Source organism: Sebastes umbrosus, chromosome 11 (genome assembly GCF_015220745.1).
Source record: "Sebastes umbrosus isolate fSebUmb1 chromosome 11, fSebUmb1.pri, whole genome shotgun sequence".
NCBI lineage: Eukaryota > Metazoa > Chordata > Actinopteri > Perciformes > Sebastidae > Sebastes > Sebastes umbrosus.
The window spans coordinates 7,748,699-7,766,867 of NC_051279.1; the positions used below are offsets into that span (position 1 = coordinate 7,748,699).

The following is an 18,169-nucleotide window of genomic DNA, read 5'->3' on the forward strand; positions in this document are numbered from 1 at the left end:
TCCCATTCTGTCGTCTCCGGCCAAGATATCTGGTCTGGACATCTCTGATCTCTCTCTCTCATACACACACACACACCTACCTATCTTGTACTGCACCCATAACCAGCCTGAATGGATGACTTCAGATGGGTGAGTCTGAGTCTGCTGTGTGTGTGTGTGTTGGGTGTGTGTGAGGGTGTGTTGACAGGTAGCCTCCCACTCTCCCCTCTTCGCTTACCCAGCAACCCCTCCTCCCCCCTGCCTGCCGCCATACTGATAGGCCCCTAATGAGCCATAATGACAGGTAATCAACCCTGTAATGATGATGACAGAGAGACACAGACAGAGACATGGAGAGAGAGAGAGAGAGAGAGGGTTGTAGAAGGTCAAGGAGATGAGATGATGATAGAGAGGAAGGCAGATATTAAAGACAGGAAAAAAAAGACAGAGACGAAGGAAGAGCAGAGATAAGGACGGAGGACGGAGAAGACAGCGGGGGGAAAAAAGAGTCTGGAAGGAGAGAAAATGAGAGAGGAGGAGTAGGAGGAGGAAGAGGAGGAGTGATGGGAGGTGGGTGACCTACTCTTACCACAATACCTCACCAGGTTATCAAATACTTGGAACAACATAACTGCAGGTTTCTGTGGAAACTTGGCGCGCTCATGGACGCGCACATACTGACACATACGTTCCACATGCTGAGGAGGAAAATTAAATGTCTTTAGACTCAAACTCTAGACATTCATCCTCCCGAACGAGAAGAAAGGAAGCGGAGAAAGGCGGAGCGGGATTTGGACCGAGGCCAGAGCAATAAATTAAGACAAAGTTCCCACTAATGCCAAAATTGGAGAGAAGTTTTGTTTCCTGTACCCAGAAACAAGAGAGGGATTGTATTATTCGCTAACCTTTGAAGACTAAAGCGGTTTGTGTAAGTGAACATGTTCCACTTATTTTAAAGAGGGAAGACTTTGGGTTAATGCACATGCCATATTATTTTAAGTGAAGTATTTTTTAAGTGAATGTTCAGCATTGATTCACAAGAGAGGTTTTATTGTTCTTCACTGTTTGAAGAGACATTTTGAGAGTGAAGTTTGAAGAGCAGAGGGACTACTTTGTCAGGTTTTATCACCTGCTCAAAGAGCAAAACTTTTGTTTCGTGGGATATTGACAACACTGAGTACATTTTAGTAACCTGACAGAGGAAATAAGGATTGCTGTGTATATGTTACATTTGAAATCTGTTACTAAAGCAGAACAGGCTGTAAACACAACACTGATATATTTTAAAGCAAACTGTAGCTTTTATCTTCAATTACTGTGAGGAACATTTAACAGGTTATGGAAAAGTCTAAATTGAATACTGATGCCTCTATATGACCTATAAGCAAACGAGACTGTGAGAATATTGGTTATTTCTATTTAGTTATTCTTCTTCCTGGGTCCCATTCCTTGTGAAATCAGACGAAACGATTTACGACATGCAGGTTCACAAGAAACTCCTTCAGCTCAGACTCCAGCGGGGCCTCCGGCAGCGACCAGCCCGCCGTAGACAGACCCTGATCTGGATTGCTGCCGCTTTCGACCTGCAGTCAGAGTCAACAGCTCAATGCCCGGCAGCAGCGGCCAGGAGCAGAGCTACACCCTGCTGATCCAGCGGTGCGCTCAAAGTTAAAATTATATCAGCTTTGACCTCGGCTACTGCTGAACTTTCAAAGCGCAACCATTGAGAACAGCTGCAACTGTTGTTGTTGCCTAAAAACAGTGAATGGCGTCCTTGCGGGCTTTTTGGTGACATAGTTTACCTGCTGACTCTGCAAGGCTCTGCGCCCTGCCTTGCGGTGAGTAACAAGCTAATTTCTTATCATGTGACGGCAGCTTAAATGATCTAGCTTAGTAGCTTCCTTGTTTCACTGTTGTCACGTACATAGATGGTTAAAATATATTATTTTCTCTTGTTAAGTCTCATAAGTCTTTTGTCCTTCAACAGTCTCCGAACTGCATCAGGAATATTAGGTTGGACATGGGGGAAATCCCAGGTGTGATTGCAACATTACTGGAAGGCCATGGATAAAATGTTCCCGGGCCCAGCACACAACCTTGGAGTACTCCCAAAGAGACGGGTAAAGGTTCAGACAGCAATCCCTCAGTCCAGACATCCTCATCATGACTGGGGAAGTCATTTGAGAAACCAGAGTTATGATTCTGTGAGAACAATGTTGTACAGTCAGTCTCCAGGGGACAAAAATCCTCCACACAATCACTTCCCTCGACCAAATCAGTCTATTCCTTTTTTTCTGAATATCCGAAAAGCTGGATTTGGCACAGTTCAGCATGCAACAGTTGCACTTTCTTTCACTGTCCGACTTCTGGGTGTAATCAACTTTAAATACCACCAATTACTGTAAATGCTTGCTTACTGACTATCACAAGCCCTAATATGGTATAAAGAAACCGGTGATTTGAATGGAGAGCAACAGCATGTACGGAGATTTAAGTGCAGTGTGCGGTGAGTTTAATCCAAAATATGAACAAGTTTAATAACCTAATCATTCCATATTACTAACATTTACAAGATCTAGTTTGGCTTGTGCAACATGTTACCAATTGTCTGGATGAAAATTAATGTTCAAATGGTATTTTCTTAGATATTCTATTCTTAAGTGATTTCAAGGAATCGTGTTTCATTTCTATTAAACAGTTGATACAGGATGACATATTATGGAATGAATATTCTTTAATTATATTATTAATATGTGGTGTAGTGTTATATTCTCAACCCAGTCGCCAGAAAAATTTTGGCATTTAACGTTAACGCTGTGAAACGATTGGTTAGGCTTAGGCAACAAAACTACTTGGTTAAGGTTAGAAAAAAGATCATGGTTTGTGTTGAAAAAATAATGTAACAGCATAACAACGTAATGTAACAACCGTAACAACGCAACAAAACCCACTATAGTTCAGTTTAGGAAAGAGCTTAAAACTACTATATATGTACTGTAAAAATTATACTGAACGTTATGAACATGGAATACGAACGAACAGCTGATTGTAACGTGACACGCGGTACAAGAACAGCGGTCTCCTGGATGAAAGCCTTCATCCCTCCCCTCCCGGCCTCCCGATGTGTCTCTTTTCGCTATTTATACTACGTCTGGTGCCCCTTGCATCGCAGTCAATTCCACCACCAATCATTGTGTTAATACACTCAAAAAGAAACTGCTTAGCTTTTGTCTTTGAAATGATTAGCTATGCAGATCACACTTGAGGGTACGGTCACACATTTACACTATTAGGGTGATACGCTGGGGCGATGCCGTGGGCAACCCAGAAAATAGGGCCGGTTTAGTGGGCTACATGCCTCGCCGAAACATGGTACAATGGTTACAATTGCGAGGTTAACTTTAGAAATACAGTGTAATCCTCCAGATATGTGCGCTTGCATGCATTTGATTATCCACCGCATCGCCTCGCCGGATGTGGCATTGCAGACGACCTTGCATTTTCTTTTTTTGCCCACCCCTGCTGCACGACACGACTGGCCCCATTCAGATGAATGATTGGGCTGCATTTTTTCATGCACAGCCACAGTCAGTCTGAACGTGGCTTTAGGGGTGGAATCGTCCAATACGGACATTACTCTTTGGGATACTGGGTTGGGTTGAGAGGAAGTTCTTGTAAAGTTGGGGTACCAGTCATATGGAACAAGACTGATAAAACAATCTATGTGATATGTTTCATATAAAAGCAACACCTGGTGAAACACAATAATGACCCTATGTGGCTTAAATTCTGCTGATTGGAAACATTTCATACTCTCTTCAATGGTTCTTTATATCACCATGAGGCCCAGAGAACCATTCGACTCCGTGCTGCAAAGAACGTATTCTAAAAATGCTCTTGCGCTGTAAATAGTTTTGCGGTGGCACAAGCCTAAAGAAACATTTTCAGGTACTATATAGACATTTTTGGTTAAGAGCGCAGGAAGCCAGTGTGAGGCAGGCTGTACGGCTGTGTGATGGATTCTGGTAAAGTAAACAGAGGGCGGGAGAATGTGGGGGTCATGCAAGAATAGCAGGCAGACAGACAGCGTCAGCAACTCTGTTCAAGAGCTGACTGACAGATGGAAAAAGAGACAAAAGAGGGAGAGAGAAGGAGACAAGGAATAAGGGAGGGAGGTACAGAAAAAAGAGGGGACAAGATGAGGAAGGACAGATTTAAAAAGGGTTAAAACCCCTTACCATTCTGCTTTCTTTTTTAGAGGGGTAGGGGACAGGGGGTGTTCACGGGTAGATAAAAAGTCAACAGTAGATGCCACATAGAAGTGGTGTACATCCTCTGAAAGCTGGGAACCTGAAGATTAATTTGAGATGCAGTTAAGCGCTGTGTCAAGTTGTTCTCGTTATTAATAGGAAATAAATCTCAATTAATAAATTAATTAATCAATTAAAATAAATTGTGAAAGTGTATAAGAACGTAGAACATGATGATATATGTTTGTGATGGCCATTCCCATGCTCACGTATGTCTCATAAATTGTTGCAGCAATTTTTGGGTTGATAGCATTTGATTTAGTGCTACATTTAACCATTTTTTTACCACTCAAGAATTGATAAAAATGATCAATAATCCCTCAAAAATACCACATTAAGACACCAAGACCTTGAGGAAGACCATAGGAAAAGCCATGTTGGGATTTGGTATCAAAAACTTTTGACATTTGGAGATTTCTGCAAATATTGCATTTTTTGGTGATTAGATGGCGAGCACTTCTGTTCTGGAAACTGCTCAGAAACCCCGTTATTGTCAAACTACCTAGGAAAGCCACACATCCTCTGAATGCTCTAGGTTTTTAGTTTGTGGTTGTTAAGTGTCATTTCCTTTTATGAGGCTGTGATTATCCTAGAGGTCCCAACAGCATCGGAGTGTTAAGGGGTTGGTGAGACAAAGGGAGAAGGATGGACAGTTAAAGAGAAACAAAGATGAGAGAGATGCAGAGAAGCAACAAACGTAAAGTAAAAGATAAGGCAAATGAGTGACAGAAAAAAAAGGATGCAGGAGGAGGAGAAGCAGAGGTGAGGAAGAGAAGGAAAGAGCAAGAGAGTAAGGAACGTCCAGGTAAGACAAAGATAGAACAGAAACAGACAAGAAGGCTGATGAAGGAGAGAGTAAGAGGAGAGAGGAGAAAGAGAAGCAGGAGGAATGCAAGAAGAGGAGCAGGAGGTGTTCTGGTTGGCTGCAGCTAAATGAGACGTTTCGTTAGATACCATACAGACGCATTTCCTCTGGCGCTCCTCCTCCTCCTTCTACTTCTGTTCCTCCTCTTCCCTCCCTCATCCACCTCTTTTAACGCAGACAGGAAGAACTTCTACTCTCCTCTCTGACCTCCTTATTCCAAACATTTCTGTCCATTTACTTCAGATAAAGAGTCCTGGGCGTATACAGCTGCTGTCAGAGGAATATCCCTCCCGTCTGAATCATGTTTCTGTGAAGGAAGAAAACCTCACCTTGTTTTCTGATTGGCAGCCGGACATTTTTGAAATTTTTTAAAGTTCTTTGCACTTTGTACCTCAGCTGGATAATCACATAATCTAGGCTAATGTGACAGATGACATATGGGTCTTAGGTCATTTGGTGTTCTGTTACATATTTCAATGTTTCATGCAGCACAGATGAGTGTCTTTTGACTACTGGGATGTAGAGAAAGGGGAGTGTAAAATGGGTACCATTACTGCAAAGTACATTTTCTTTGCAGTCACAGGATTTCCTGATTTACCTTTAACCCCAATTCAACAGGGGACAAGGAAGACATGTCCCCCTTACATTTGTCCACTCGTTTTTATAGTTTGAATGCTACAATCTCTCTCAACAGTGTCCTCTTACTATCCAGCTGTGGTATTCCAGATGAAAGAAGCTGTGATACGCCCTTCTAGACCACCTACGACTGATATCATGGGCTCACAGGAATATTAAGCTTTGGGAGCGGCATTGAGCACTTTATGGACTGCTGGTGTTTTGTCCCTTTAACTTCACAGAAGTTGTATGTAGACTTTTTGACAGTTGGGTTGTAGCACAATATGGAAGGGAGAGCAGCGCTCTGTTTTTTAAATGTGAAATTGCAATAAAAAAAGCTTGTCCCTAAAATCTATGAGTAGTTGTGATAATAATCGTGATCTCAATATTGATCAAAATAACCGTGATTAGCATTTTGGCCATAATCATGCAGCCCTAATCACTATACATTATTATATCAGTTCTTTCGATTCGATTCAGGGGCCTGCGATCGATATGAGACGATATCAGTTAACAAAATCAGTTACATTTATGTCAACTCACAAAAAACATCTAAAATATGATTTGACAATAGGAAGGAGTTCTGCTTGGATGGAAATGTTGAAACAAACGTGTCATGGGAAATTCAAAATAAAGGCGTACCTTAAAGACATATCAATGTTTTCACTTTGTTTTGATGATATTGGATTGTTGATCATTGAATCGTATCGCTACACCCCTAAGGAGCAGTAGGAATGGCAGATACTGTGCAGGATGAATGTTAGAATACAGAATACAGAGTTTGACTTTAGATGAAGCAACAAACTAAATCCTTTACTCCTCCTCTTCTATCTCTCCTCTCTCTGTCTTCCTCCTCCTCCTCCTCCCTTTAACCCTTCTCTCTCCTCCCTTAATCCAGCTTTTCCTCCTTCTGTGGCTTTATTCTTGTCCATGACATTCCTGAGATTTATCCCACTCAAAGGACACTCTCTGAGAGTAGGAACTGCATTCACCTGGAATGACCTCACCTGAGTGGTCACAGGAAAGGGATGAAGAGTGTGATGGGGCCGCTTCCTTTCTAACACCACAAGTATTCACTTAAAGTGAAGTGAAAATAGGATTGTAGCTCCACTGGGAAGTTAAGAGTTAATGTTATGCCTTCATTATTTTTTTTATTATCATTTTTACTTTAATTTTCTTTCTTCTGTTAGCTTGTAAAAAAACAAACTTTTCCTTTATTACCAATGATTTTTTTTTGGTGAGTATTTAATCATGAATAATAGCCAAAACTACAAAAGCTCAAAATTATAATAAACCAGAATTGTCCTTTAAAAATAAAAATAAAAGAAAAAATTGAGCTGATAAGTAAAAAAAACAACTGCGTCACCATCTCTCTCAGCATGTAGCCATGGCACTGTATTGGAGAGAGTGTTGTGTGTTCTGTAAATAGCTCATCAGTGCACCTGTTTGTTTTAATGTTGTGGACGTGACCCTGATTACTGCAAATTCACTTAATCCCATTTAAAATAACACACACGCACACACACTTACATACACAGTCCCCGGAGGCTCATCAACTGACCCTCTGAACCTATTCCTGTCTACAGTGTGTGTGTGTGTGTGTGTGTGTGTGTGTGTGTGTGTGTGTGTGTGTTTGTGTGTGTGTGTATGTGCTGTAAAATATATTTTATGTACTGTTGTTTATGAAGACACAGATGTTTGTAAGTGTGTGTGAGGCTGGAAATAGATTTAGTGGTAATGAGAGGTTGAGGGGATTGATCAGGGCTATGGAAAACCTCTCTCACTCACACACAAACACACACACACACACACACACACACAGGTACACGCTCTCCGAGTCTCTATGGGGTGAGAAATCTTTCGTGGTCTGACAGCAGCAAATGGAGGAGCTCTGTCAACACGGCTGTTTATACGGTGCCTCTACGGTCCTCTGCAGCAAACACACACGCAAACACACACACACACACACACAGCTCACAGTATGACTCAGAGGCTGATTAAAGAGCAATATGTCATCCATTCACACTGACGCCTATTGTGACCTTGACCTCTTGTGTGTGTATTTGTGGTGCACTGTCTGTTCAAACACACACATACATCCAGACCCAAACCCAAACACACCCCCACACACACTAACATACAGCTTTAATGCTTAAATCATAAACAGGTACCACAGAACACACTCTTAGCGCAGAGCTGACAGGTGAGTGTTGAGTGGCGGAGAGTGAGTGTGTGATTGTGAATGTGTGTGTGTGTGTGTGTTGTGAGGTGTGTGTATTCCTCAGGGACCAGAAGTACTTAATGTATTTTAAAAGTTTTCAGAGTGTGTGTTTAAGCCACGGCTGTGTTTACTGAGCTGGCTGCAGATGGATAGACAGACACTGACATTTTAATGGCCTCCTCTGTGTGTGTGTGTGTGTGTGTGTGTGTGTGTGTATGTGTGTGTGTGTGTGTGTGTGTGTGTGTGTATGTGTGTGTGTGTGTGTGTACCAGCTGTGGCGTGTCCTGCAGCAGCGGCAGCAGCGTGGCCTCCAGGATGGCCGTCTGGTCGTGGGTCAGGCCCTGCCACAGCGACAGCAGCAGCACCAGCAGGTGCGTGGCGCTCCGCAGACGGACAAACGCCTCCTCCAGCAGCGCCCGGTTCTCTTCGGCAGCCTCCGCCAGCGCCATCACCTGGAGGAGGGAGAAGGGAGGAGTCAGTGAACGTCTCTCCTAAAAATCACACTGATCACCACCGTACTCAGTGCTTCTTAAAATGACCTCGGTAACAAAAGTTGACAAAACAATCTCCATTCCAGGTGGAGAATAACTGAATAAAAGGGCTGACACTATCAGGGAAGTAAAGACGTTAACTCATGGTGTTTTTAAAGCCTGGGGAAGTCCCCGTGCATTTTGCAGAAGAAAGGAAGACAGCTGTTTTCTGCTCTTGTAGCCCTCGGTTCTCAGACATTAACTAACAAGATGAAACAGGTGTTCTCAACAAGGAGTATCAAAGTTTAGAAGAAGCAGCGCACTTAAATGCGTTGCGTAGACGCAGAGTGAGTATTCTATAGAGTATTCCCTCGAGGCCATTTCACTGATTACAGACTCAAAGAAACGTTGCAATTGTGCCCTCATTACATAAGAATAAGGCAATTATCACTAAATATATTACAAACACAATAAATGATTGTATTGGAAAGTGCAGCATCTGACAAATCATGAATCATCTCATGGTTCTCTGAAGGTCTGGGCGTCTACAACACACCGTTTATCCCAGAAGACGAAGAGTGTCGACTGCACAACCTGTGTAAACATTTTTATGAGCATCAATTCCACGGCTCCTTCATTACTGTCATAGTCCAGTCTGTCAGGTGGCTGATTTACTCTCATTTACATTAGTCTGAATTCAACCTGAACAACTTCATCAAAACATGTTGTTTTTTTAAACATGTGGTCATCGGAGACTAAAATCCAACACGGTATTCTCTGCTGTTACATTAAGACCTCACAACTCAAAGTTCTGTCTTTACACTGTGGGATTAACAGTTAAAGTAATGTGTGTGGAGAGAGTGTCAGGATCTCTGGCAGATTACAAATGAAGCCAGAATCAAAAGATGTACCACATGTAAATTATATTTGTTCACAAATAAAAATAAAAGTTATGAAGAACAGTTCACTAATTATTTTTACAAAAAGGATGTGAACATTGCATCGATAAATTACAGCACCCCCACTCCCCCGTGCCGTGCTGGGCGTCGGCTCGGCCAGATGCTCTCGACATTGTTTTTATGTTCATGCGGCTTATAAGTGCAAAAAAGCTGTCTCTGAGCTGTATAATGGCAGAAAAGACCATGCCATTATGAATTACCCAGGGAATCTGATACGGAGTGGGCAGAAAACTGTACCAGCAGCTTGTGAGAAGTGCAGGTGCGCAAGAAAAAGATGAATGTGTTATGGAAATATGACACAAGTTGTAATAAATGTGAATCATCCTTTAAAGGAAATCTCTCTTTTGAGACACTCACCCCCTTTAGGCTTAAGAGGTGACTCTAAACATTTGTAGAGGCAGTCATCTTGGATTCATAGCAGTTAAAATGGTTTACAATCGATACTCAAGTGACAGCATGAGTCAACATGTATGGAAACATCCATAAAAAACTGCAGCCTAATTCACTTCTCAGCTGCTGCCCTGCATGCTCAATGTGCTCTGAAGAATCATTGCTTTGCTAGTAAATCAGTCAATATACTACTTTTAGCAGAGTTTTGGAGCTAAGAGCAGGCGGGACACAAACGTAGAGTATTTAGCTCTGCTATAGTGCAACAAAGTCAATATACAGGTCAATGTCAGGGAAGTGAATTAAGTTGTAACAGTGGATTGAGAAGTTTCTATAGATATTTTTTCAGAGCAAGATTATAGGCTTTGTTACTCTAAATATGTTTTGTGAAGTATTCCTTCAAATACTTTTTTTCATCTTTTAACAATACTCTATTAAATAAATAAAGAATATAGATAACAATGTGATTGTGATTGGGTTTCCAAGGAGGAGGAAGTGAGTCCACGCCTTTCTACCCATAATCCCTAAATTTGAGAGAATGACTAAGTGATGAAGATACACGATTGGTCGACTGAGTGTTGGAGTTCCTCATTTGCCGCGCAAGTGCTCCTCTATGGGCAAATTTCCACCAGATCTAGTGATGGAGGGCTTCTCAATGTTTCCATTAATTTCCTATTGAAAGCAGGAGAATCAGTCGCCCAGTGCATGGTGGGAATGTTGCGATGAGTTGGAGAGGGTCTGTATTTGCATGAAGTTGAAAAATCTAAACTTCATGCAAATGAGCCCCTCCAGCACGATGCTTCCAGCTCACGAATCTTGCACCAAGCTGTCAAACTAGGCGATCTAGTTCTAAAATGAAACGAGATTCAGCAGTTGCACAGCCTGGCGAATGTTTTCAGAATTAGATTTTGGTGGATTGTTTTGAAGGAATAACAGAAAGTTTATGAGCAGACCTATTTGAAACGGCGAGCAGAAAACCAGGGACCAATCAGGTGCATTCCACGATAGGGTACGTCACCGCTTGAACGGCCAGTTGAGTAGAGTAGCACGTCCCCTAGTGTCCTCGCAGGACCTGGTGGACATGTACCGCTGGATTTAACATTATAGACATGACCACTGACTGTTTGTGTAACAATTTAGCCGCAAGTTCAGAGGCTGACCATACAAGGTCCAGTCATATACTCACATTTTTTTTCTGTAGTTTTAAGATTAAACAGATCAGACCAAACCGCACAATCATTCTCTTGATAGAGCACTGGCAATCCCATTTTCAGGCTGTTTAATTACAGATTTGCCTCTTTTTTAACTGAAAAAATAAACTAAACTAAAAGGACGAAACACAGGAGAGTTCAATTGAACTGCTATACGTTGGCTCTGAAAGCCTCCGCAAGCTTTGATGACTTCCCCTTATGTTCGGTTGGCTTCTGCAGCATTTTCATGCTCCTATCACATGTTTTTCCAAAAAACTGTAGAGTTTGGAAACATGGAGAAGAGAAAACAGAAACTGAGTACTAGCTTTGAAATGAAAACAAGGAAAACGCAGCACAAGTGGAGCTTAAGTTCTTCTGGGTTTCACTTAAGTACACAGCTCAGAACTGTTTAACAGAGAGCGAGTGAATGCACGAATGAGGTGTGGTGGGACCAGGTGAACTCTGACCTCCAGCCAGGGGTCAATCCCTCCATCCCTCCATCATTACAACAACAGAGGAGTGGGGATGAGTGGAGCGGTGCGAACGAGTGATGACAGAGCGAGACGGATGGTGACGAGGACAACAAGAAAGGACAAGCCGGACGAAGAGGAGGAGGGAAACGGGAGATGAAGGAGGAGGAGGAGGAGAGATGAACGGACAGAGAGAAAAAGAAGAGGTGAAAGCAGATCTGGGACTAATGGACGAGTGTGTGTTCAGATAAATGAGTGATCTGCAGGCCTGAGCGCCAACGTACGCCAGCAGTTTGTTTGACAAATGGATTCAACGCTCGCCATTTGATACTGAGAAAACAAAGATGGAAGACTCTTAAGTGAAGTGTGTGCGTGCGTATGCGTGTGTGTGTCGGGGTTAAGCAGCAATTGCCAAAGTAAGCCGTTTTGATTTGTGTAACACTAAACTACAAACATACTGTATAGGTACATGAGAATGAGTGCCTCCTCCTCTAGGACTTGCACGCAAAGATGTAAACAGTCAGAGCTAAAATCCCAAATCACTTCCCCTTGTTTCCGTGGTAACCTCAAAAAGTCCCCATGGCTGAGGTCAACTATCGGTGCCGTGTCACTCTCACCTTGCAAGTAAGACAAAGACACACACACACATACACTCACACACACTAATCAATGAACACGTAATCCTTACAAATAACGTAATTTTTTACTTCTAGACTTGTGAGGACTTGATCTAATGCACTCTTCCTTTTTAATCTTTCATTTTCATGTGTTCTTTTAACTGTTTTATTTTTATTTTTGTGTGTATGTTGATGTGACTGAATTATATAAATAAACTTGCCCTGCCTTTATACATCCCCTAGCCCCTAAATCTAACCTTGACCACCAAAATACATGTCCAACCACTATACGATACTACAAAGAAAAAAATAATTAAAGCGGAACAAATAAAAAGAAATTGCTGAGGGGCATGTACGAAGGGTTGAATCTATCTTTTTCATCTCGAGAGCTGCCACTTCTATGCAGGGAATTGCAGGCTTTCACACATTGCTGTTGAAGTATTTTTCAATTTGACGTGTCACTGATCTACTGTTCACACGAATCCTTCCTCCTCAAGTTTATCTCAAATGACTTTAAAAATGTCACTATTTTTGTGGACTTCATTTAGCATATTATGTATGTTCTCTCCGGCCCAGATGTCAAGCAAACATCAACAGTCCTCTTCCACTCATGTTACCATTCCAACCAGTCAACCAAGTTAACCAGTCCTTTACCTGTGTCAATCTCAACAAATGCCCGCACAGGCAGCCTGCGTTTTGGTTCACTTCCTGCAACTTAGTCGGATTATGTTCTCACTGCAATCGAACCGCACTAGGGTTCACTTGGAAACAGTCCGAGACCATCTCTTGCAAGCGGTCTTGGATCGGTTGTTTTGGTCCGCACCAGAGTTTAATTACTGTGTTCTCAACTGCCCAAATGAACCGCACCAGATTTCGGTGTTGGCTTGTGAAAGCGCCCAACAAAGTCTTAATCCTCAGCCTTTTAAAAAAGTGAGGACCAAATAGGGCTGTGTATCATTCATTTTTGAGTATGGACCAAACTGTGGCCGTAGCAGAGTATTGAAAGTTTGTACTGAATGCTCGGATTATTGGCTTGATCGCTTCAAATTTTCATCACATACTTCTTGATCAAAATCAGGAAGCTCTGCTAACTTTATACTATTTTTCAGGGGGCAAGTAAGTAAAAGAAAGTATTTTAACACAGATGCATTGAGCATTTTAGCACATTTTTAAATGGAAAAAAACAAAAAAACAAATATTCGATTTCTCCAAAGAGATGTTTAAAAACAGCAGCATTTTGGTATCAGTACTAAAATCATGGATCATATTGACACCACTATTGAAGTTTTTCAAACAATCACCAGCCATATTACCAAAATGTGACTCTCAAGGTGTAAAAACTGGTCCTCACAAAGATAGAAATACTACCTGAAACAGGCACATAAAATCCAGAACACCAAGTACATGAATTCTTGATATCTTCATACACAATTTCTACCATGCGACACACACACATACCAACTCCATCGCCCTCAAGACGCACACACAGACACACACGACCCCAACCACCCTCCCCGCGGGGTCTCTGAAAGTGTGTGTGTGTGTATTGATAAAAGGCTCCAGGTCCAGTGAAGGGCTCCATTGTTGGCAGCAGCTCAGCTCCACACACACTCTGATTGATGCCAGCTGAGAGAACACAAAGACACATTTAGCCTGGACACACACACACACACAGAGACTAGTGATATAAGAACATGCACAATATGTGAACTCAGGCTTGCACATGGGCTGATACAAACACACACACACACACACACACACACACGGACCAGTGGTATAAGATCATGCACACGTTTGTGAGCCAAAGTTTGCACATGGGTTGCTAACTCGTGCAACCCATGTGCAGTTCGAGTTCACCAGCAGCGCTGAACTGCTGGAGACCTTAAACAACCTGCAGTAGAAGCTGCTGGGGTTGCGACCTCCTGACCTGTCTGCAATAAAGTCAGGACTCTACTCGACACAGTGTGATGTCACAAAGTCTCAACTGACAGAACTTTGTCATAGTGTGATGAAATATTGAGGATGAAAATATTCTTTCCATCCATCCTATACACCATCCCAAACACAGAGACCAACAGCTTCTAATGACGGCCAACATTTGACATTATTCCTGGAGTTACAACCCACACACGGACACATACACAAACAGTCATGTTTGTATATTCATGCACAAATGCACCAAGATATGCACACACACACACACACACACACCAAAGCCACAAGAAATGTACTGAAAAACACAAACAAAAATCACGGGCACCCTTATCTATGGAAATGCCTGACTGAGAACACAAACACACACATATGCAAACTATGTGGCTGTGGTTGAATTTGAAGTAATTTTAGCTGGTGGAGTGAATGAGGTTTGGTTGCTTGTAGGAGCTTGTAGAAGAACCAATCAGAAAGCAGGAAAAGCTGAATATTAAAAAAAAAAAAAAAAGTTTGAGGTGAGAGTTTGTTGCTGTGTTTTCACATTTGTTTCTCACATGGCACAAATTATTGCAATAACATCTCATCAAAGAGCATCAAAGTGGCAATAAATAAAAGTTAATAACAAGATTGTGGTAACAAGTACCACCCAGGATCTCAGTATGTTTGCCTCCTGACACAATGATTGGTCCACTTTAAACTGCATTGAATTGGCTCAATGTTTTCCAGACTACAATCTTGGAAATCAACCCCGGCTCCTAAAAATTGCGTTTATTTACTACAAATTTGATACAGAAAATATGTTTTAAAAGAAACATAATACTACATGGATTCCGTTTTTTTGTCAACATAATCAGGAAACCTTTTCACGCATCTGTTGTAACATACAGTATCTGCCCCACAAAATCTACTTGTTGCTGCTAAAGCATGATTAAACTATTTATGGTTACCTGTATGCACCTCAAAGCACTTGGTTAAGAATATTTAACCAAAACTTTAACCAATGATCACCATTCAGTGGCCTAAACCTCACTACACACAAGGTGCAGGACCCCATCTCCAATGTCAAAGTCCTGTGCTTTGTACTGATAATAGCATTGCATCAAAAATGCAGCCTCCGCACAGCAGGGGCAATGATGCAGACGGCTACGGCAAAAACAAGGTCTTCCAGCGAAAAAATCGTCCTAGTAAATTACTTTGAAACATAAAGGTCTTTGTTCTACTGTTTACCTCGTGACTGTCTAGATGGATGATGAAATGATAGCAGCAGGAATAACTTTCCAGAGTTATGAAATGCTTTGTCATAGTTTTATATACTGCTGTGCAGTAATTTAAGGTCTGATAAGCCTTCAAACTTTTGGATTTATTACTCAAACCAGTCTTAATAAATTGTATGTCATTTTCTCACTTGTATTTGTAGCAACAAGCCCACAACCCACAGCTAGGTCTGTTACGATTATCAAGTTACTGACCTCGATATAGCCAACATGACGCCAGAATAAACAGCAGGGTTTTTCCCTACCATTATAAGACGTGGGCATTGCGCAAACATTGCACATTCCTGAGTCCATTTTATTTATTGTTTTGGCTGAGTGGTTTTATTTTATTTATGTTTTATTTGTTTCGAATAATAAAAAAAACCTCTCAATCCAATTCCAATGTCTGAATGTTAAAATCATTTTTTAATAATTATTAAATGTTCATTGCTCTTTGAAAGGTTGTACTTGCATTATTATGGTATTATATAATCATTACATCAGTGGCATAAAATGGTCTTAAAATGACAATAATATCGTTTATCGCAATTATTTTTGGGACAATATATCGTCCAATAAAAGTCGTGACAGGCCTGAACACAGGGCTTTTTTCATGGAGAGAATTGAGGGTGGAGCGCATCACGTAAAGCATCACCATAAAAAAGCAGCTAACTAGGATCTTATCTGCAACCTCAGAATGTCAATAGTTATAGTATTCGTTTTCTAACTCATTCTCTGTGTGATTTCCCGCCATGCATGCAAATTCTTAGCCAATTATTAGCAGGACCGGAGAATAGAATTATACAACTACAAAATTATCCATTTGTCTGTACAGTGAAATTGTCACCATCATAATTTCCACATCCCGTCAATGCCGAACTACTGAAGGCATTGTATCATTTCCTGTATTTGTGTCACATGGGTTTCGCCACTGCCCCGTCCCTTTAGGAGACTAGTGGCACGTCCCAAATCTATTAACTTCAATGGGAGAGCACAGATTGTGACCGATTCTTTCGCCCCATAGTCACAAAAGTAAATTTTGGACCCATTTTTCATAAGCCACATATCTTCTGAACATTCTGACACTAAAATAACATTTTTGAGGCAGCCAACTCAGGAGAAAATTAACCTTGTTTGAGACCTGTCTCTGTCTCAGCAACACAGATATCTCTTCTGTCTGTTGGTGCTGAATCGTCGGTCTGGTGACCTTATAGTCTAGCCTTAACGTTAGCCCATAGCTAACTAATTTCCGTAATGCTAAATATGGCTGTCAGCTGTGTAAATGTTAGCAAAAGAAAGTATAAATGCATTAGACCTTGCCTACTTATGAGACAGCAAGTGTATACCATTTCACATTGGCGCAGCTTGTAATGCATCACTCAACACTGTGTTTTGAGCAACGGTACGAGGGATTTGGCTGTTCGTGATCTGCAAGGAAGCACTTGTGTACATGACATATTGAAACTGTGTTCCTAGTGAAAGCAGCTTAGATATCAGTGGAGAAGTCAGTGCATCCAAAAACATTAATGAGCTCCTGTCAAGTGAAAGTAAAGTAGTAAGTAGCAGTAGTAAAGTAGTAAAAGTGCTCGGTGCCAGAGAGTGTGTGTGTGTGTGTGTGTGTGTGTGTGTGTGTGTGTGTGTGTGTGTGTGTGTGTGTGTGTGTGTATGTGTGCTCCACAGAGCCGACAGATTAGATGTTTCCTGCTCAGTTAGCCACAGCAAGCAGCATGGATGAGCTCCAAGCCGCACACACAAACACACACGGAGCCATATGAAAACACATGCATATACGCACACAACATACAGATGTATACACACACACACACACACATATATATATCTGTGTCAGTGGAAAATGACAGCAGTCTGTTTGGCAGAAAGCGACGTGGCAGGACACATCCCTCGCTCCCCGGAGGATGACGGGACGAGCGGGAAGTGGAAGAGAGGGGAGGGAGTGAAAGAAAGAGAGAGATAAAGAAGAAAGACATGAAGAAGACAGGAAAAGGAAATTAAGTGATAATGAGGAGCTGCAGAGTGACGGTGAAGTAGGACAGATGCAAACAGAGAGAGAAAGAGGGAAGGACATAGAGTGAGAGAGGTCTGCAGTAACGGAGAGGAAGAGAGAAGGAAAAGGAGCAGTGAAAGAAGTAAAGAAAACAGTAGAAAGGCTCATGTTGGGGTCAAATTAATGTGCTATATATGGCTGTGTGTGTGTGTGTGTGTGTGTGTGTGTTCAGGCTCAGTGTTTCCGTGTCTTAATTAAAGAGCCAATTAGAATCTCAGTTTAACGACGGCTGGAATCACAGAGCCCATTTCCTGGTGTAGGATGACTATTACACACACACACACACACTCACAGATACAGTTACATACACAGGCCCAAACACACACTCTGGAAGTCTTACACACACACTACTACTCAATAACAGACACACGCATCCCTTCCAGACACACACATTCTCACAATAATAAATGTGCTTTCACTTACACAGGTACACACTTCCTCAGTAACGGAAGCGCTGTAGCGGATTCACTGGTTCACTTAGTAACACACACTCACACATGCATGCGTGCAAAGACACTCGAGTGGTGAGGCCCAAATATCGAAATATGTGTCTTGTTTAAGTTCCTTTCAGATGTTGTACATCCTGATGTCTGCTGCCAAACACCTGCACGCACACACTCAACACACACATGCACAGACACACACCAAAACACTGCAGGGGCGTATGAAGGGTTTCAGGGAGTTAACCTAAACACTACAAATTGTCAGACACTAGCTTACACTATCAGACTACACAGACACACAGAGAACAGAGATGCCAAACATTCAATGTGCTCCGTTCTTCACCAAAACACATCTCTGCCTTTTCATCCAGGTGTTTGACTTTTTGGCTTCTT

General features: G+C 41.8%; 1 protein-coding gene across 2 annotated transcripts in view; it reads right to left on the reverse strand.

The window, feature by feature from the left end:
• Positions 1-18,169, reverse strand: part of bbs9 (Bardet-Biedl syndrome 9) — a 185,377-nt gene that overhangs the window by 73,368 nt on the left and 93,840 nt on the right. For both annotated transcript variants that reach the window (XM_037785187.1, XM_037785189.1), the window contains one exon: positions 8,260-8,442. In XM_037785187.1, the coding sequence (XP_037641115.1) occupies positions 8,260-8,442 (183 nt within the window). The remainder of the gene's footprint in view (positions 1-8,259; positions 8,443-18,169) is intronic.